The 21,482-nt window shown below is 42.6% G+C and overlaps 1 protein-coding gene across 2 annotated transcripts in view; it reads right to left on the bottom strand.

The window, feature by feature from the left end:
- Window positions 1-21,482, bottom strand: part of Kif14 (kinesin family member 14) — a 72,090-nt gene that overhangs the window by 27,128 nt on the left and 23,480 nt on the right. For both annotated transcript variants that reach the window (XM_042258240.2, XM_042258241.2), the window contains exons 11-21: window positions 17,943-18,115; window positions 17,136-17,283; window positions 16,670-16,733; window positions 15,030-15,214; window positions 10,695-10,797; window positions 9,165-9,325; window positions 8,189-8,336; window positions 7,403-7,555; window positions 4,907-5,033; window positions 2,822-2,915; window positions 1,780-1,909 (exon numbers count right to left, since the gene is read on the bottom strand). In XM_042258240.2, the coding sequence (XP_042114174.1) occupies window positions 1,780-1,909; window positions 2,822-2,915; window positions 4,907-5,033; window positions 7,403-7,555; window positions 8,189-8,336; window positions 9,165-9,325; window positions 10,695-10,797; window positions 15,030-15,214; window positions 16,670-16,733; window positions 17,136-17,283; window positions 17,943-18,115 (1,486 nt within the window). The remainder of the gene's footprint in view (window positions 1-1,779; window positions 1,910-2,821; window positions 2,916-4,906; window positions 5,034-7,402; window positions 7,556-8,188; window positions 8,337-9,164; window positions 9,326-10,694; window positions 10,798-15,029; window positions 15,215-16,669; window positions 16,734-17,135; window positions 17,284-17,942; window positions 18,116-21,482) is intronic.

The following is a 21,482-nucleotide window of genomic DNA, read 5'->3' as shown; positions in this document are numbered from 1 at the left end:
ACAAAAAAAATGAACGATTAGAATAAAAAAACAAACAAACAAACAAAAACACTTATTAACAAAATACATAAGCACTTAACAAAAAAATTCAGCCAGGCCTGGTGGCATATGCCTTCAACTCCAGCTCTCCAGAAGCAGAAGCAGGTGAGTTTTTGAGTCTGAGGTTAGCCTGGTCTACACTGTGAATTCCAGGCTAACTGGAGGGGCCAAATGAGGCCCTGTCTGGGAAAACTGAAAGAAGTCAAAGGATACTTTACCATAAAGAAACAAAGTTAAACCTCAACTTCACTAGTTACTAAAATACAAAGCGAAGCAAATTCCTAACATTAGTTTGTGGCAATACTCGTAGCAAGCAATAATGTACAGCATCAAAGTACAGCAAACAGAAAAAATATAATTTTGTTACCACTTTGGAAAACATAAGACAAGAAAACAGATGTTAAAAATAACAAAAAGATGCTTTTAATTGTGATCAATGAAAGCGACAATTGGAAACACCCAGAAGACAACAATGGGAAAACATACAAGCACATGTTCTCAGGCACAGGGAGAGGATGTCAGACCACGTGACCTGCTGAAGCTGAATTGCAGAGCCTGTAAAGCACACACGGTCTTAAGGACAGATCCAGCACTGGATTGCGGTCACACTCCAACTATGCTGAAGCAAGCCAGTGAAACTCCATGGGCACACACAAGGAAAGCAGGTCCCATAGCTGTTAGCACTGGGGTTTTCAGCAACCGGTGGATTTCCTCTTACTTAACAAGAATGTGTCACTTCTGTATTTTGTTTTATCTGGGGGGGAGCGGAGAGTTTGGTAGGGTCTCTTATAAACCAGTCTGGCCTCAAACTCCCTGGGTAATTGAGGTGGGCCTCGAACTCCTGCTTTTTCTGCCTCTGCATCTCAAGTGTCGTGATCACAGGCATGCGTGAGCATACCCAGCTGCATTTTTCAAGTTTATAGGAGACCTGAAGAAATGACTCCGCAGTTAAGAACACTGGCTGCTTTTTAGAGAAAGATTTGATCTCACCATAACGTAAGCACTAGGAAATTTTAGTCAAAGAGGGCAGTTAGTAAGTTATTCATACGGTACAATGGAACCTTGTTAACAAAAATCTTAAATATTTTTCTTTATATTTTACTGTTTGGGTTATTTGCAGTTAGGTAAGCAAAAGGGATTGTGCTATTAACAACATTGAAGTTACTGTCATTAAGAGTTTTCGGTATTTTCTCTAAAGTTCTGATTTTTTTAAGTTTTATAAATAATATTTATGATCATGGAAGTCTTAGGACTTGTAAAAGTTGAGCACCTGGGGAAGGGATGTGAGTGCTGGTGGCTGTTTGCACTACCCAGTGATGAGCCAGGGCTCACTTCCAGGCCCTTGTGTTCCTGGAGTCTTAAGGTAGAGCACAGAAATTCTGTAAAGGAAAAATCCCCAAAAATAATTTCAAAAAGTACTTAGAAAACTGTTTCCAACATGACCCACAAATTAAGAAAATATTTTAAAAAGCTATTAAGAGGTGCATTTGTTACAATTTTAAAATAAATTTATTATCTAGTCCCTTCTAGAGGATATGGATTTGATTTTGAGGACCCACATGGTGGCTCACAAGCCTTTGTAACTCCAATCCCAGGGGATCCAACACCCTCTTCTGGCCTCTGAGGACACTAGCACACATGTTATGTACACAGACATTCATGCAGACAACACACACACACACACACACACAGACACACACACCTTTTTTTTAAGTTTACAGAGACTTTACTATCACAGACCTCATAAAGCTCTTTCATCGCTGCAAGTTTAGATTCAAACTTTTCCAGACTCCAGAAAGTTGAGATCCCAAGCTGCAGGTTGCGAACTCGAACCGAGGTATCAGAGCGGCCTCTGTCGGATGTATCATGTCTGAAAAACAAAGCCAAAGGAAAATGCTTAACCTACAACACACAGACACGGCTGAGTGGCAAAGAACATACACTGATCTTCCAGAGGGCTCAAGATCGTTCTCAAGTGTCCACATTGACTGGTTCACAACCACCTGTGACTCCAGTTCCAGGGGCCAAAAAACACCCTCTTTTTGGTCTCCAGTAGCTACTGTGTGCACATGGTGCACATAAACTCATACAGGTACACACACATATACATTATAAATAAATATTGTTTGTTTGTTTGTTTTTGTTTTTGTTTTTTGAGACAGGGTTTCTCTGTATAGTTTTGCGCCTTTCCTGGAACTCACTTGGTAGCCCAGGCTGGCCTCAAACTCACAGAGATCAGCCTGCCTCTGCCTCCCGAGTGCTGGGATTAAAGGCGTGCGCCACCACCGCCCGGCTTGTTTGGTTGGTTTTTGTTGTTGTTGTTTTTGAGACAGGGTTTCTCTGTGTAGCTTTGCACCTTTCCTGGAACTCACTCCATAGCCCAGGCTGGTCTCGAACTCACAGAGATCCGCCTGCCTTCCGAGTGCTGGGATTAGGGGCGTGCACCACCACCACCACCACCAAGCTTAATAAATACATCTTAAAAAAGAACTGGAATGTAAGACTGTGTGTGTGGCTTAGTGATAAAGCACATGTATAACAGACATGAGGACATGGACTCAATCTCTAGTACGACAAAAATAAAATAAACATGGTATGCAGATAAACACAATTTCAACCTAAAAGAAAAATCAGTAAATTCTTGAAAATGAATTATTAAAGCCTCTGTGTCAGGGATTCTGATATCTGCGCTTTCCTAGAGAGACTACTATATAGACTTCAGAGAAATTTAAATTTAAAAAAATCAAGTAGAAACAGGTCAATGAGTATGAAAGCTACTCACCTGCCAAAAACATAATATTTTTTAAATTTGTCACTGATGGCATTGGCTTCCTGGATCATCATGGAGAGTTTCATGGAGCTCCAATTTGGCTGAACTAACACAAAATGTATACAAATTAGAACCAAAATGCATGTCTGATCATTAGCATATAGCACTAGTTAGAATAATGTCATAAAAATACTGACATTAGGGGCTGGAGAGACAGCTCAGTGGTTCAGAACACTGGCTGCTCTTGCAGAGGACCCGGGTTCAATCCCCACATAGCTGTTCACAGTCATCTGTAACTCTGGTTCTAAGGGATCTGACATTCTCTTCTGGCCTTTGTGAGCAACACGCACAAATATGGTGTACAGATATACATGTGAGCCAAACCCCCACATATATAAAAGGTAAAATGATATTAAAAATGACATTAAATGAATGGTTTTAACCCTGTATCACAAGGTTTTTGTTTGCTTGCTTGCTTGCTTTTTGTTTTTTTGAGACAAGGTTTCTTTGTGCAACAGCCCTGGCTGTCTTGGAACTCAATCTATAGTCCAGGCTGGCCTCAAACTCAGAGATCCTCCTGCCTCTGCCTCCCAAGTGCTGGGATTAAAGGTGTGCGCCACCACCACTTAGCTTTTCTTCAGTTAAAAGTCAAGATAGTCTTTACGTAAACTGAGTTGTCTTGTATGTGGAGGAATGTATAAAGCAGAGAAAAGGGATATTGGAAGAGAGAACACCCTGTTGTCCTTCCCTCTTACGTTTAATGAGGTTTTTCTTCTCTTTTAACATACTTTTTTATGTTTTATTAATTGGGGGCTTAAAATTCCATGATGTGCACGTGCAGTCAGAGGACAATCTGTGGGAGTCAGTTCTCGCTGTTCACCATGCGGGTCCTGGGATCCAGTCTAGGTCTTCAAACATGGCAGCAAGCGCTCTTACCTGCTGAATGATCTCATCAGCCCAAAATTATTTTTTCTAACATTTCCTTCCCTCTTTCTTTTTTTTGGAGCTGAAGATCGAACCCAGGGCCTTGCGCTGAGCTACCACTGAGCTAAATCCCCAACCCTCCTTATTTCTTTAATATCTAATTTTTCTAAATCATCAAGTAAGAGATACTATAGGTTAATTTTTTTAAGTCTTTTTAAATTTATTTATTATGTATACAGTGTTCTGTCTGCATGTATGTCTGCAGGCCAGAAGAGGGAGCCAGATCTCATTACAGGTATTTGTAAGCCACCATGTGGTTGCTGGGAATTGAACTCAGGACCTCTGGAAGATCAGTCAGTGTTCTTAACTGCTGAGCCATCTCTCCAGCCCACCATAGGTTAATTTATAAAGAACTATAAATAGAAAGACAGTGTTCATGCATTAGAAGAATAAATTAAAGAAGAATTGTTAAAAGAACTAAACTGTCGCTGGGCGGTGGTGGTGCACGCCTTTAGTCCCAGCACTCGGGAGGCAGAGCCAGGTGGATCTCTGTGAGTTCAAGGCCAGCCTGGGCTACATAGTGAGTTCCAGGACAGGCTCCAAAACTACACAGAGAAACCCTGTCTTGAAAAACCAAAAAGAAAAACAACAACAACAACAACAACAACAACAACAAAACTACACTGCCTAAAACAATCTACAGATTCAGTTAGACCCTTATCAAAATTCCAATGTCATCTTTTACAGAAATAGAAAAACGCCTCATTTGGGGCTACAATTTCAATAAATTAATCTGGGGTGGAGAAACACATACAGTCTATAGGGCCAATACAACGTCTAAAAACAACATTTAAAAACCATTCATACAAATATATTTACATACAAAAAAACCTAGCATCTAGAACAAAGCCTTATTTATTTATTTATTTATTTATTTATTTATTTACTTACTTACTTATGTATGTATGTATGTATTTACTTATTTATTTACATATTTATTTATTTGGTACTAGGGATTAAACCTAGGGCTTTCTGCCTGCTGGAAAAACATCATAGCACTAAATTGCCACCTCAGCCAAGCATTTTAAATATGTAAAGGCAGCTAACATTTTAGCAATTATAAGAAGATACAGAACTTTAGGAAAGCATATGTTAACATCAGTATATACTCACCTGTAAAAGTTTTATCCCTGTTTCCCCGGTTCTCCTGAAGAATTTGTACTTCTTTAGCGATTTTTTGCTTTTCAATTTCTAAAGCTTCTAGGATTTTTGCATGGCGGATGCTATGGTCTTCTAAAGCCTATATGCAATCATATAGACCGGCATATGAGGATATGCAAAGAGAGAATTTATAAAATCAGAGAAGTTGGACATGTTCATTTGCTTCACCATACCATCCATTTTGCTGTTTATATACATCATATAACGTCATGTTATTTATCTCACATATACACAAGAAAACATTTTTAAAAAGCAGATAAATCAGGCCAGTAAAACGGTATTTGTTATCAACACTTGATGACCTGAGTCCGTCCCTGGGACTCACAGGGTGGAAAGAGAGAATCAGACCCAAGAGTTGTTCTCTGACCGACCTCCACACATGCACCGTGACATACACACAGAAATAAAGTGTTTTAAAAAGCAGATTCAAGGGGGCTGGGGAAGCGGCTCAGCAGGCGAAGCACCCGTGGCACAGTATGAGGGTTCCGTTTGAACCCCTAACATCCATATAAAATGGGGATCCGGGGTCATGGCAGGTGTAGCCCTGGCACTGTGGGAGGAGACAGCTGATTGCTGGAGCTCACCGGCTAGCCAGTCCTGCCCAAAACAGCAGGTTCCGGGTTCAGTGACTGACCCTGTCTCAATGAGCAAGGTGGAGAAGAGACTGAGACGACATCTGATGTCAGCCTCCGGCCTCTACATGTGCCCATACGGGCAGGCATACCATAGTGCACATGAGCACATACAGATGCATACCACCCCCTAAAAAGATCGATCACGGCAATGCCATAATGAAGTTCGTTTTACTGTTCTCATTTCATTAAGAATACGTGGTTAACATATTTTATTAAGCAGAAAAGTTTTTTAAAAACTTATTTATAAACTTTATTAGGATTCTAAGAATTTATTTATTATCACATCTGTATGATTGTGGGGGGGGGCACATGCCAAGTGCAAATGTGGAGGCTGGGGGATGACTGTGTACATACAGTTCTCTCCTTCTACCTTATGTGGGTTCCAGGGACCAAACTCAGGTCACCAGGCTTGTGTGGCAAGCTCTTCGCCTGCTGAGCCATTTCACTGGCCCATCATAAGGCTTTTTTGATGGCATAAATTAATATTTTTCTTCCCATTGCTAGTAAGTAAAGACTCTTCAGGGGTAAAAAGGGGTTGTGGGGGGTGGGGGGTAACTGCTCAAAAGTGACAATAACTAAGAACATTTGCTGACTGAAGTTAACAGACATGAACTAAATAAATTTCCCAGGATGTGAGTGGCTGTGTGGCCCCTGAAGTCTCCACCCACATTAACCGGCAGTGTGCTCGCAGCACACGATACTGTCAGTGCTTGAGTGACTGGGAGCGGCTTCTTCCACCCTCACCTCAGCTCTGCTCTTCCTCATCCCACAGACTGGGAGAAAAGAGGAAACGAGGCTGCTACTTGAGATAAACCTTAAGATCAGGAAACAAGGAACTGACAGGCATTGCGGTACACACCTTTACACCCCGCACTTGGGAGGCAGAGGCAGACAACTCTCCACGTGTTTGAGACTAGCCTGGTCTACATGTGAATTCCAGGCTCTCTCTCCAGCCCCACAATTTACACTTCTAACAGGTCCCAGAAGAAACTGATGTTTCTCATCCAGCGAACACACTCAAGAACCACCAACGTGGGGCTGGAGAGACATCTCAGTAGTTAAGAGCACTGGCTACTCTTCCAGAGGACTTGGGCTTGGTTCCCTGCACCCACACGGCAGCTCACATCCATCTGTAACTCCAGTTCTAGGGGATCTGACACCTTCTATGTCCTCTTTGGGCACCAAGCATACACATCATACACACACACACACACACACACACACACACACACACACACACACACACACACACATGCAGGCAAAACATTCATAAACATAAAATAAATCTTTAAAAAAAACTCCACAAAACCCACCAATAGAGAAGGAAATGCCAAAAATGTTAGCAAAGTGGCTGACGATGTTAACATACTAATGCTCCAGTTTTATCTTTTTTTTTTTTTGTGGACTTGGCTGTTTCACACTGGCCCCAGAAAACTGCCTCTGTCCTCATGGAGACAGAAGTAGGTATCAAATGCTCCACCCTGAGTTCTCCTAAGAAACCACCCCTCTATCAGGATGCGATCCATATAAAGGCTTTCCTTTTCCTCCTCCTCCATTTTGGGCCCCAGTACCATCTCCTCGTGTACACGATTTAGCATGACTGAAGACAGGCAGCTATAGGCACACGAAAGGAGAAAACTAGAACGGAACTTTAAAAAAGAGGGCTGTGTGCCCTCCAGAGTGTTTGGGGATGGGGTAGGGCAGAACCAGGGCAGAGGCTTGCAGTCAGCCATTCCCATCCAGGGACCTGGTGGCTCTTTCATCAAAGGCAGCTCCCCTCAGAAGAGCAGCGTCAGCTAAGACATGAAGTCACCTGCTTTGTAGCCAAGGTCTCCATCTCCAGGCGCCTTTTGTTCACGTACACTTCCTGTTCCAGATGCTGCTTTGCCTTTTCCAACTCCTCAATTTTGTCATTGGCTTTTTGCTTATTTATTTCCTCCATTTTCTTCCTCTGAGACTCTTCCCTCTTTAAACAACATTAATAAGAATTAATTTTTCAAAGACAGTGGTCCGAGGGTATAGAAGTTCCCTTTGTCACCAATGAACAAGAGTTCACTCACAGCAAATTTGTCCTGGAGCACTCTGCTTCACTCAGGTTAAGTCATCTAGCCAAACATGAAGGTCACTAGTCCAACTTTTGGGGTACGTCCTCTAAAATGGGTTTCTGGGGCTGAAAGGTTACCACTCAATCAGCGTGAGGAGCCACAACTCCCGTGTTGGTGGGCGGGGTCTGTTTTCCTCTCCCATTACCATGATCTACCATTAACTTGTTACTGGGAAACGTGTAGCTCTAACCCTAGTATCCGACTCCCCTCGAGCTCCATTTTAAGGACTTTTTCTCTTTGGAGAGTGTCTCACTTCATGTCTCCCAGGCTAGCCTTGGACTTGCTGTGTACTGAAGATGCCCTTGACCTCCTGACCCTCCTGCCTCCACCACTCAAGGGCCGGGATGCACACCACCACACCCAGTGTGTGGGTCAACACAGGGCTGAAGGCTAGCTGGACGAGAACTCCACCACTGAGCTCCATCCGGGGCACTGGACTTTAAGCCCCAGGCCACTCTAGGAAACCATCAGAGAAGGCAAGCTCTGCTCGTTACCAGCTCTGCCTCCAGGGCTCGGATCCTGCTCTCATACGCGGCTCTCTGGGAAGCAAGCTCCTGCTGAGCCATCTCCTTGGCGATCTGAATTCCTTGCATCATCTCTTCCTTCGCCTTCAACTGGGCGTCTTTTATTTCTGCTTCAAGCCTACAGAGGAGCAAGATATTTTTAGAACAGTAAATATCTTATGTACCTAAGCAGTCTGCAGTTCCATTAAGATGTTTTACATTAAAATAACGTTTAAATCAAAAAATTCAACTTTTGGTATTCTATCTACAGTGTTTTCAGAGTTTTCACTGGTTTTGAATTGTGTCCCTACAAGAAAAACCAGAATGGGATGAAAATACGATTATTTCCAGCTTAGTTATTACAGATGCCTGAATTTTTTTTAATTAGCTCCACCTAGTCTGGTGGTGCACCTTTTTTTTTTATTTTTTATTTTTATTTCATGAGCACTGGTGTTTTGCTTGCATGTATGTCTGGGTGAGGGTATCAGATCCTCTGGAACTGAAGTTACAGACAATTGTAAGCTATCTGGATATGAGTGTTGGGGATCGAACCTGGGTCCTCTGGCAGAGCAACCAGTGATCTTAACCACTGAGCCATCTCTCTAGCCCCCGATGCCTGATATTTAAATTAATATATTTTCCAGTGAGTAAAGAACATATCATATATAAAATGTTACAGTGAACATTTTAGTAAATATTATAGTTAACACAATGAACCAAAGTAAGGTATTTCAGGTTAAGCTAACAATGCTCCGATTCCATTTGAAGACACAATAGACTCTGAGACAGCATCCCAGGCTGCCTTCAACATGCCATGTTGAAGATCCAGTGACTTATGAAGCGCCCCTTCGCTTCAGTCTATTCAGTATCTCAGGGTCTCTGAACTAGGCTGTATCCTGTGAGCATTTAACTCGGATTCACACACTTTCATCACACACATATGCTTCCCATCAGCGATGATACTTACTGTGATCTCTGGGCCGTAAGTAACTCATTTTTGGCAAACTCAAAGTCTTTTGGACCTTCGCTTGTGAGAGTCTGTCTACTGGACGGTCTTATTCCTTTCTTGACTTCAACTGGATGATTAAATCTAAAATAATGATCTCCACCAAGAATCACCCGATCACCCTGAAACACAGAAAAAAAAAGATGTACAATTTAAGGTGAGTCTAAATGAAAAAATTACAAACTTTTCCTAAAAATGAAAAAGAAAAAAAATTAAAAAATTTGAGAAGAAAACAATAAAATATTGACAATGGTTTCCTACATGAGTATAGTTTTAGTGTTTTATTTTTTTCATTATTCCTGTAACTCCACAATTCAAGATGACACAGTATTGAGGATAGGTATTAAAATCACAGCAGCCGTCACATTTATTTGTTAGGTATTTTCCATGTGCCAAATACTGTTGAGTAATTTACATTTGCATCTGCGTTTGTGTATATATAATAAAAGTCTCATTTACCTCTCACAACAACTGGTGAGCCACATAGTTAATGTTGAGAGAGAGGAAACTAAACACATGGACTTTACTAATATCAGCAGACACTCACTGGGCGCCTTCTCTTTGTGAGCAATGGTGTGAACTATATACTATCTATCTCTAATTGAATTCTCCAATACCCCTGAAAAGTAGGAGTCAAGGAAAAAGACCACTATCTGGGTCTGCTGCAGCAGTTTAGGCCAGTTCTCCTGAGAGAGCCGTCGGCAGCACTCTACAGGTGTCCCAACGAGGCGGTGTCGTTCAATCATCTAGTTCAGTAACTTGACAAAGGTCACAGCATAGGGAAGGGCAGGGTGAGGATTTCAACCCCTCGTGGCTTGATTCCTACGCCCAGGTCTTTACAGGGCGCACGATGATGCTGTCAGTGGTGAATCCTGCTTCACATCATTGTAACTTCTCCTTCTACAAAGGAAGGCTACTAATGTATTAATCAACAGAACTTTTGAAGTGGAAAAGTTCTCAATTCAGAATAGTGACTCAGGGGAGAAAACATGAACGTAGATGAATGTCATGACTTAGAGGAGAAAACATGAACATAGATGAATGCCATGACTTAGAGGAGAAAACATGAACATAGATGAATGCCATGACTTAGAGGAGAAAACATGAATGTAGATGAATGTCATGACTTAGAGGAGAAAACATGAATGTAGATGAATGCCATGACTCAGAGGAGAGAACATGAACGTAGATGAATGCCATGACTTAGAAGAGAAAACATGAACGTAGATGAATGCCATGACTTAGAAGAGAAAACATGAACGTAGATGAATGTCATGACTTAGACGAGAGAACATGAACGTAGATGAATGCTATGACTTAGAGGAGAGAACATGAACGTAGATGAATGCTATGACTTAGAAGAGAAAACATGAATGTAGATGAATGCTATGACTTAGAAGAGAAAACATGAATGTAGATGAATGTCATGACTTAGAAAACATGAACGCCAATGTCTAACAATGACTCCCACTGTAGCCCCCGTTGACTTACATGATGTAGTACTGTGGGCTCAGAAATGTGCATCCCATTTACATATGTCTTTGCTTCTCCAGCTGGGATAATACTCACTGTTCCTCCAAAATTTCTGATAGTACTGTTAAAAAGAAAGTGCATTGTTATAATTACAGGACATTTTAAAAAGAGAAGATAAGAGGGAATAAATCTGCTTAGATTATTTCTTGAGTAATAAGTTCAACCAATTTATAGCAAAAATAATTTTAACTTATTTTATTTTTCCTCCAGATATACTTTGAAGTTTGGTGAAAAACAAATCAAGCTGGGCGGTGGTGGGGCACACCTTTAATCCCAGCACTTGGGAGGGAGAGCCAGGGGGATCTCTGTGAGTTTGAGGCCAGCCTGGTCTAGAAAGCGAGATCCAGGATAGGCACCAAAACAACAAAGAGAAACCCTGTCTCAAAACAACACAGAGGAACCCTGTCTCGAAAAACAAAAACAAAAAAAAAATCAAAAGAAAAACAAAATCAAAACACCAGCAGCCCCAGCAATTGTATCAGCCAATGTAGGAGGAAGTTTCATTATATTTTGATTACTTCTAGTGGGGAGAAAAACTAAAACAAACCTTCCCTGAAAATGAAAAAAGTACACAAAAAAGTTCAAGGACAAAATCAACCGAATATAGGTAATGGGTTACTCCAAGAGTGTTTCTGTGTTTTTATTTTTCGAGGTTTCTGGTTTTGTACCTGATTGCATCACTTATCCTATAAACGGCTTTACTAATGGAAGAGTGAGGTATTACGCAGAAGGAAAAGCAGGGAGACAAAAGCAAGTTCGTGGCCGTCTAACCAAACAGACCTTGATGGGGAGATGTGACGAATCAGTTACAAACGCCACATGCACATTCGGGAGTCTTTCTTATTCAGAAAATAGGAAATTTCACAGGCTCTCTAGACAGAAACAGGGAACTACAGCAAAAGCCAAGTCCTCACTCAAGACCTTTGGCATTGATTAGGCTCCAGGATTTGAAATTAGAGAATAATAGTTGAATTAAAACACCCCCAAAACGGATCTGAGCAAAACAGCCCACTGCTGATGGCATGCCTCTCGCATCAGGGGGTGTTTGAAGCAGCTAGTCTTAAGCAGTCTCTCTCCTCTCCTATTCCGTCTCCTCCGTCAGCAGAGGTCCACAGGCAGCATTCTGAGTCCTGGACAACCCAGCTCAACTGCCAGTATCCTTTACAAGTCATTGTCCTCCATGTGAGCCCATTTCACGTAGACAACCAGATCATTGGCTTCCTTTCACTGAGTCCTTCTTCGGGGACGGACCTCCTCTTCCTTATCAACACCATCCTACAAACCTCAACTGCTGGCCAGCCCTCTAGGAGGACTTTCTCTGAGAAGTCTGAATCCCGCCCACAGGGCATGCAGTCCTCATCTGGCCCTTGACATAGGGATTAAGGAGCCCTGACGTCTTCACTCACTGAACCTCCGGGAGCCTGATACGTGTCAGCGGTGAAGAGAGATGTGAAGGCAGCTCTCACGAGCATCACGGTCCAATGAGTAAGACAAACGCTGACGAGTCTACTAAATGGACAGGAGAGTTCACGGCAAGCAACAGACAGACGTCCTAGCCCCCCACGAGGCTCCGCATTCATGGGTTAGGTCTGTATCTTTGCCACTGATGTAAATGATGCTGGTACTTGTTGTATAACATAATTAAGGGAATAGCAAAAGGGCCTGAAAAATTTATGTGTCCTACCAAGTTAAAAGACTCATTATGAAACCCAAGTAATCAGAGCTATACAGTGTCAGAACAGATTCCCATATTTTTATAAATAGTCACAAAAGAAACAATAAAATACTTAGCATAAGGTCCAGGGAGAATTGATTACTCATATGGAAATTAATTTTGATCTCTAGTTCATACAAAACTTCAAAAATCTAGAGGAAAATAAAGGAAAACATCTGTATGATGTCACTGTGTGTGTGTGTGTGTGTGTGTGTGCGTGTGTGTGTGTGCGTGCGTGCGTGCGTGCGTGCGTGCGTGTGTGAGAGAGAGAGAGAGAGAGAGAGAGAGAGAGAGAGAGAGAGAGAGAGAGAGATATTTGGGATGGAACCCAGGATCTTTTTTTATTTTTTTAAAGATTTATTTATTTGTTATGTATACAATGTTCTGTCTGCATGTATCCCTGCAGGCCAGAAGAGGGCACCAGATCTCATTACAGATGGTTGTGAGCCACCATGTGGTTGCTGGGAATTGAACTCAGAACCTCTGGAAGAACAGCCAGTGCTCTTAACCTCTGAGCCATCTCTCCAGCCCTGAACCCAGGATCTTGTGCAAGAATTCTACCATGGAGTTATACCCTCAGCCCTCTTTTCAATTTTTTCTTTTGAGACAGGGTCTCACTAAGTGCTCAGGTTGGCCTTTCCTTGAACTTGCAATTCTCCTGCCTCAGTCTTCAGAGAAAGTATAGGTCTGTGCCACTAGGTCTACATGAAACATTCTTTCATAACTAAAACATGAAATTAACAATCATATAAAGGAAAAAAATTAATATCAGGCACTAAAATAAAGAACTTTAATCACTATACTATAAGACAATAAAGATGACTCAAACACTAGGGAAAAAAAAGATGCTTGCAACACATAAAACTCACAAAATACTAGAACCCAGAATATGTAAAGAACTCTTGAAAATCATTAAGAAAAAATGGGAAAGGACATACTTAGGCAGACAAGTAAAACAGGCACAACCCCATTAACTAAGGACATGCAAAATGAATCCATGAGACACTACGTTATGTTCACTAAATTTACACAAGCAAAAATCTGACAGTCCTAAGTGCTGACAATGATGTGGAGTAACAGGTATATTCAGTGATAATGGTAATACAAATGGATAATCATTTAGGAAAACAATCTGAAAGCACTTGGTAAGATTGAACACCACATTTCCCAGAGCCTAATATCTCTACACATGCTTTCTACACTTTACAATTGCGATAGCATAATTAAAATGTCACCCTACTTAGACAGCACATAGTTCCCACAGCTCAGAACTCCCGAGTTCCTACCAGTCTCCCTGTGGACCCTTCGGGTCAGTACGTCGGTTTTCCGGGGAACTGCCTTGAAGAACTACCATTGCATCAGGAGACACATGCAAACATCAGGGAGGGCAACAAGGGCAACCCCCATTCCCTGGGGGCCGGGAAGGTGTTAAGTGTATCAAGGCACTGACAGTTGGTGCTAATGACCAGTTCTTTAACTCCTTATCCTTTCTTCCCTGATGTTCATCCTCCTGTAACAAGCGGAGGTGCTAGGAGACCGGGCAGTTTGACTTTAATTAGCAGCAGCTGGACTCCCCTCTGCTGCCCTGGCTGCCTTGAGCAAAATGACTGTCAGTCTAAGCCAGCCAGACTGTGCCCTTATGCTGGCACCGGCCATTTTAGACACTCCACAGACACTCTGATAAAACTACATGATGGTTGCCGCTGACTGCTACAGCTCCTTGTGGTGTCTGAATGAAAATGATCCCTTTTAGGCTCATGTAGTTGAACAAAGTTTGGTTCCCAGGTGGTGGACTGTTTAGGAAGAATTAGGGGGAGGTGTGACTTGTGTAGGAAGAATTAGGAGGCGGCGTGACTTTGTTGGAGGAGGCATGTCACTGGGAGTGGGCTTTGAGGTTTCAAAAGACCACATAAGGCTCAGTCTGGCTCCCCCCTCTCTCTCTGCCTGTGAATCAGGATGTAAGCTCTTAGTAGCTGCTCTAGCACCAGGCCTGCCTGCCTGCCACCATGTCCCGGCCACGGTAGTCATGGGCTACCTCTCTGAAACTGTAAGAAAGGCCTCAGGTGCTTCCTTTTAGAAGTTGCCTTGGTCACCGTGTCTCATCACAGTAACTAAGACACTCCTGAAGATGCAGCCTCAGCCAGAACTGTTCCAACGATCTGATAAGATTTTTGTGTATGGAAAACCTTGGTGAACTCTAGCAAACATTTCCATCTAAGCCGGGGGTGGGGGGTGGGGGTGGGGTGGGGGTGGGTGGGGATGGGGAGGGGGTGTTCTCCCGCTGACCTAGCAGAGCTGAGTGGTGCTACAGAAACAGCTCTGTGATTGGTGCAAGCACAAATACTCATTTGAAGGTCTATTGTGATTGGTGCAAACACCTGTCTTCACAGGAAAAGGGGGAAGGGATAGAGATACAGAGGACAGAGCTCTAAGGCTGAAGAAGAGACTGTAAAGAGCCAGAGATGCTGCAGACCCTGGTGGCTGGGAGAGTTTGAGAGAGCCACGGAGTCAGGAGGTTCAGACGCCCCAGGCAGGGAGCCATGAACAGTGGCCACGAGAGCAACGGGAGACTAACGTACCAGTGGTCATCCGCAATCAGCACTCCGGATAACTGGATGTCGTGGCTGGAGCTTGGCTTGTACTTCCCGACGGTGGTTACTCCTTCTTTTACCAAGTACAGCAGCATCTCTGACAACTGTGGGTCCTCGCTGAGGTTAACGAGGTTCGGCAAATGGTTGTCCATTTGGAACGTAACTCCTGCTTTCTGGCAGAAGTAAAAAGACAGTCTTGACCACGGCACGAAATGACTAAATTCACCTAAGAGAACGGTCTGTGTTAAATACTGGGGTTCCTTTATAGTCTTAGTGCATAACAGGTTCACTGAGATTCAAGTTCAGCGGTAGAGTACGTGCATGTGGAGTGCCCTGGTTTTAATCCCAAGCATGCAATAGTTGTACACGCGAGCGTGTGCACGCGCATGTGCACACACTGCTCACTGTTGGTTTCTCTATGGCTGTCACCATCACACTGCGAAGAGTCCTATGTGTGGCTCTGTTCCTCATCTCGCTATTGTCCAGTCAACTGTCCTCTCCCCTCCCCACAACGTAACACCCACATTTCCAAAACGTGGGACTCGTTCTTGGCTTCCACTTCTGTTGCTATCAGCATCTAAAATCAGTTTTCCCGGGGCTGGTGAAACAGCTCAGTGAGGTGCTGCTGCGCAAACCGGACGACCCGAGTGCCATATATATGTGTGTGTGTGTGTGTGTGTGTGTGTGTGTGTGTGTGTGTGTGTGTGTGTGTGTATGTCATATATAACATATACACATAATTTAAAAATTGAAAATAATGAAAGACGGGGTATCCCTTTCCCCACCTCCTCCACTACCACCACTGCCCTCCCTCCAAGCTCTGTCTCATGCCTTAACCACGCCAGCAGCTCCTAATACCTCTCCTCCTTCTAATCCACCTCTCACGTTGTTACTGGAAGAACCCATGGAAAAGGAAAGCTGAATTGGGTGCGGTGCACATGACTACAATCCCCGCACACCCCGAGGCTCCAGGCAATCACAATCTAGATCCGAATGCCCTTCCGCTCCCATCCTGACTCTTCTTCCCCTGTTTTTAGTGGTAAAGCTCAGCGCACAGCAGCACCAGGAGCAGCAGGGACGACAGCTGGTGATCCCACAGAGCCTCCTCGGTAGAGAGGATAAGGAAGGTAACCATCAGAGAACAGAGCCCCGGGCCTCACACAGGGCAAATCCCAGGATGGAATAGGAGAAGAGCTGCTGCCTGAGGGATGGGTCCTGATACAGCCGGTCATCGAGCTGCCAAACACCGCTCCTACGCCGGCTGCTGAACCAGCCACTCCAACTGGGGTGGCCCCAGCCCCTGTGACCCTGGCTGCTGTGTCAGTGTCCCCAGACAGCACTGGCCTGGCCACCCGAACAGGACAGCCTCTGCAGGAGAGCTGCGTAGGTGGGAGGACACAGGCCTGATTCCTGGGGGGCACAGGGGCGGACCAGAACTGGAGATCCCAACAGTGCCTTTGTGGTCAGCATTTTCAAATCTCCCAGCTTTAGCCCTTGGTCTCTATCAATTCTTTATGTTAACTGTCTTTACGTATTTCTTTGTACAGTGATTATACAATAACGATGAAAAATGAAATTTACACTGTGCTTTTTCTACTTCAAATTAGTTTGGGAAATTGAAATGATACCTGTAACTCCTTTGTCTCTTGGAGTTTTCTTTTCTCAGCTTGTTCAAACTTCTCTTTCCACACCCTTTCCAAAAAAGAAAATATTGAAGTTAAAACATCCATTTATGTAAGACCGAAATCAAGAGACCATCTGTGAAGCTTGTGGAATACTACCATTTAAAACAGGACAACTAGCAAGGCGGTGGTGGCACACGTCTTTAATTCCAGCACTCGGGAGGCAGAGGCAGGTGGATCTCTGTGAGCTCGAGGCCAGCCTGGGCTACAGAATGAGTTCCAGGACAGCCAGAGCTACACAGAGAAACCCTGCCTCGATAATCAAAACAGAACAAAAAAAGGACAAGTGAAATGAAAGCAAGCTGTTCTGTTCTGGAGGAGGAGCGAGGAAGGGCCAGCGTTCTCCCCCACCCTCCCAGCCCCACAGTTCTGCGGGGACACATGTCAGGGTTACGGTCCTGCGTGTGGTCACCTTTGCATTTCGGCCATGTCTCTCTCCTGCTGATGCAGCTTCATCCTTAGGGATGTTATCTCTTGTCGACAGAGTCTGTACCGTTCAGGATCAATATTCCGGTTGTTTCTCTGAGCAGCTTTTAGCTTTTCAATTTCTGCTTTCAGTTCTAAAGATTTATAAAAACACACATGACTAGTGGCTAAGTCTGGAGAAAGACGTTTCCACTCGCTGCTCCTCTACCCACACTCTTCTCTAACTGTTTTCCGATTCCCCTCTCACTACCTCTCTTTCTCACTGAACACCCGCCCTCTCCATCACTGTCGGGTTTATAGCTAGGATGTGTTGGCAATAGGCAATGGAAGCAACAGTTTTCTTAGAATCATATCTGTTAAGATTGGAATTAATAAATTAATAAATCTAAACTGTAGAACGATATTTTTTGTAATTGAGATAAACAGGGGCTGAGGAGATGACTCATTTAGTAAAATGCTTGTTGTGCATTCTTAAGAACGGGGGTAGCATCCATGTACATGCTGGGTGGGCGTAGCGTCCTGCCTGTAGTTCTATTACTTGTAAGGCAGAGACAGGAAACTACCCAAAGCAAGTGGCCTAGCTAGCCTAGACATAGTGGGGAGCTTGGGGTCAACTGGAAGATATTATCTCAATGAAAAAGATGGGGAGCAATCTAGGGAGACTCCCAACATTAGCCTGGGGCTTCCACAACACAGCATGCAAACACATGTGCATCCACACACAAACTCATGTAGAGTGTGCACAAACATATACTTGCAAAACATGACTAGTAATAGTTGAGACAATATTCACCTCTAATTAACTTTGCATTCATATCTTCATTGACTTTGGCGATATTGACTATCAAACGGGCTTGGGTGGCGTATCTAAGTGTGCTCAGCGTCTCCTCTATGTTGCTGGCCGCAGGGCTGACGGTAGCAATCATTGCTGTTTTTGAATTTCCACCCAGGCTTTCTTTCAATAGCCTTTAAGGAGAAGGGAAGACAGTCACAATTAGACTTTTCTTCTATAACCACCTAGTAGCAGTAATTGTCTAGAAAATCCAAACCAATGAATAAGAGCATGCAACACAATACTGACTCTCCGCCCAGACACTATTAAAGCCATTTACATCTCATAAATACTTTGTTTTCTCTTATATTTTCTTTTTCTCTCTTTCTTTCCTTTTTTTTTTTTTTTTTTGAAACAGGGTTTCTCTGTGTAGCTTTGCACCTTTCCTAGAACTCACTTGGTAGCCCAGGCTGGCCTCGAACTCACAGAGATCCACCTGGCTCTGCCTCCTGAGTGCTGGGATTAAAAAATGTTTTATCTGTTTTTGTCTTTTTTTTTTCTTTTTTCTTTTCATTTCTTTTTTTAATTATTATTATTATTATTATTTTTTTTTTTTTGGAGACAGGGTCTCACTATGTAGCCTTGGCTGGCCTGGAACTTGCTATGTGGACCAGACTGGCCTCAAACACACAGATCTGCCTGCCTCTGCCTCATAAGTGTTGGGATTAAAGGCATGGACCCTACTACGCCTGGCCCATGCTCCTGGCTTCTCTTATTTTTTCTATACTGCTTTATAAAGCAATAAACTGTTTATAGGCTTTTAAACATGATTAACCATCAAATATTTAGTAAGATGTTTCCCTTTAGAGTGTGAGCTACTACAGCAAAGAAACTGTATGTCTTGATCATCTTTGTATTCCCAGTGCTACCATAACCTGCAGGAGTTAGTTCCCAATACATGTTGAAATGATGAATTAACATATAAACATTCTGTACTGTGCTATGTACAAAAGAGAATATAAGACTCAAATATATCTTTATTAGCACAGAATGAATTTCACTATTCCTAGCTTCTCAAGTCATTAAAACAATCATATTCTCGGGCTGGAAAGATGGCCCAGAGGGTAAGAGCTCATGCTGCTCTTCCAGAGGTCCTGAGTTCAGTTCCCAGCAACCACATGGTGGCTCACAACCATCTCTAATGAGATCCAGTGCCCTCTCCTGGCCTGCATGCATATATGCAGGCAGAACATTGTATACATAATAAATAAATAAATAAATAAATAAATAAATCTTTAAAAAATCATATTCTCCATTTTAAGTTTCAAGATAGAAACAACATTATAATTAAGTGGTTAAAAGCTGGGCATAGTGTTAGCCACTTGGAAGGCTGAAGCAGAAGATTGAGTGGGTTCAAGGCCATCCTGGGCTACACAGTATATTCTAGAACCAAGTGAGAGCCTGTCTAATAAAAAGAAAAACCTATATAAACAAACAACAATACACCAATTATAAATATATACTACTGCTGTAGATGTGGTTCTTACCCAGTTGTACACCAATGCTCCTTCACTTAAGATTACATGCCAATAAAATCATTAGTAAATTGAAAATATCACATATTTAACAAAGCAAGTAAAAGACTTGTATAATAAAAACTTTAAGACATTAAATAAATAAATAGAAGAAGACGAAAGACAGAAAGATCTCTAATGTACATGGACTGGTAGGATAAATTGTGAAAATGGCCATCCTACCAAGAGCAACCTATAAATCCAATGTAATCCCCATCAAAATTCCAACACACTTCTTCACAGAAATTAAGAAAACAATCTTCTACTTCATATGGAAACACACACACACACAGCCCCAAAATAACAACAACAACAAAAAAAAAACAAATACAAAAAGCCAGAATAGCTACAACAACCCTGAATAATAGAAGAATTTCTGGAGGTATTACCATCCCAGATCTCAAGTTGTACTACAGAGCTATGGTAATAAAAACAACATGGTATTAGCATAAAAAGAAACACACTGATCACCAGAGAAGAATGAAGATCCAGACATAATTCTATACACTGCAGACAAAGAATACAAATATTCACACTGGAGAAAAGACAGCATCTCCAACAGATGATGCCGGTCAAATGGATGTGCGTGTGTAGGAGAATGCAAACAGATCCGTATTTATCACTCTGCACAAAACTCCACTCCAAAGGGTTCAAGGACCTCAATACAAAACCAGACACCCAGAATGTGAGAAGATAAACAGGCTCGGACTCGTCAGCACAGGAAAGGACTTTCTGGACAGGACACCATTAGCACAGGCATTAAGAACAACATGTAAATGGGACCTCACAAAGGTGAGAAGCTTCTGTTCTGCCAAGGACACTCATCGGGACAAAGTGGCAGCCTATACCCTATAGAGGGCTAATATCCAAAATATATAAAGAACTCAAAAAACTCAAGACAACAAATAACCAATTTAGAAAAGGGTACAGAACGAAGCAGAGTCCTCACAAGATGAAGCACTGAGACTGAGAATCACTAAGAAATGCTCAACACCCTTAGCCATCAGGGCGAGGCAAATGGAAGCTACTTTGAGATTTCATATTACTTCAGTCAGAGTGGCCGGGATCAATAAAACAGATGAAAGCAAAGCTGTCGAGGAGGCAAGGAAAGGGAAACATTTATTCACTGCTGGTGGGAGGGCAAACTTGTACAGTCACTGTGGAAATCAGTGTGGTGGTTCCTCAGGCAGCTGGAGCAGATTGACCTCAAGATCCAGCTATATACATCACTCTAGGACATACACCCAAAGGACTCTACATCCCACCACAGAGGTGCTTGTACACCCGTTATCATTGCTAATTTATTCACAGTAGTCAGAAATTGGAAAGAGCCTAGATGTCCATCAACAGATGAATGGATAATGAAAATGTGGTGCATTTACACAACGGAGTATTAGTCAGCTGATGAGAAAAATGAAATTATGAAACAGGCCCGTAAATGGATGGAGCTAGAGGAAATCAATCATTCTGAGTGAGGTAACGTTCTATGTAAGACCTCTGCATGTATACTGTTACATGCACACACAAACTAATATTAAAAAAAAAAAAAAAAAAAAAAAGGCCAGGCGGTGGTGGCTCACGCCTTTAATCCCAGCACTTGGGAGGCAGAGGCAAGAGGATCTCTGTGAGTTCGAGGCCAGCCTGGTCTACAGAGCGAGATCCAGGAAAGGCACAAAGCTACACAGAGAAACCCTGTCTCGGAAAAAAAAAAAAAAAAAAACCTCCCCAAAACAAGAAGTCATTTCTTCTGACTATTTGTCATTTTTCACACCACCATAAAGTAGAAAAATTTCAAAGAAAACCACTATAAGCTACAGGCTACCTATCTATTTAATGTTTATTAGAAGTTGCACATAAAGTGCATATAGGGACAATGATATAAAGTGTACACTCATTATAAAATCATGGAAGAGCTATGTGTTGGCTGTTAAGTGCTAGGCAGACAAAATTATTCAATTTCACTTACACACAGAGTGAATGTTTTGTA

The sequence above is a fragment of the Peromyscus maniculatus genome, chromosome 11 (assembly GCF_049852395.1).
Source record: "Peromyscus maniculatus bairdii isolate BWxNUB_F1_BW_parent chromosome 11, HU_Pman_BW_mat_3.1, whole genome shotgun sequence".
NCBI lineage: Eukaryota > Metazoa > Chordata > Mammalia > Rodentia > Cricetidae > Peromyscus > Peromyscus maniculatus.
This window is presented reverse-complemented; position numbering and strand designations above follow the sequence as displayed.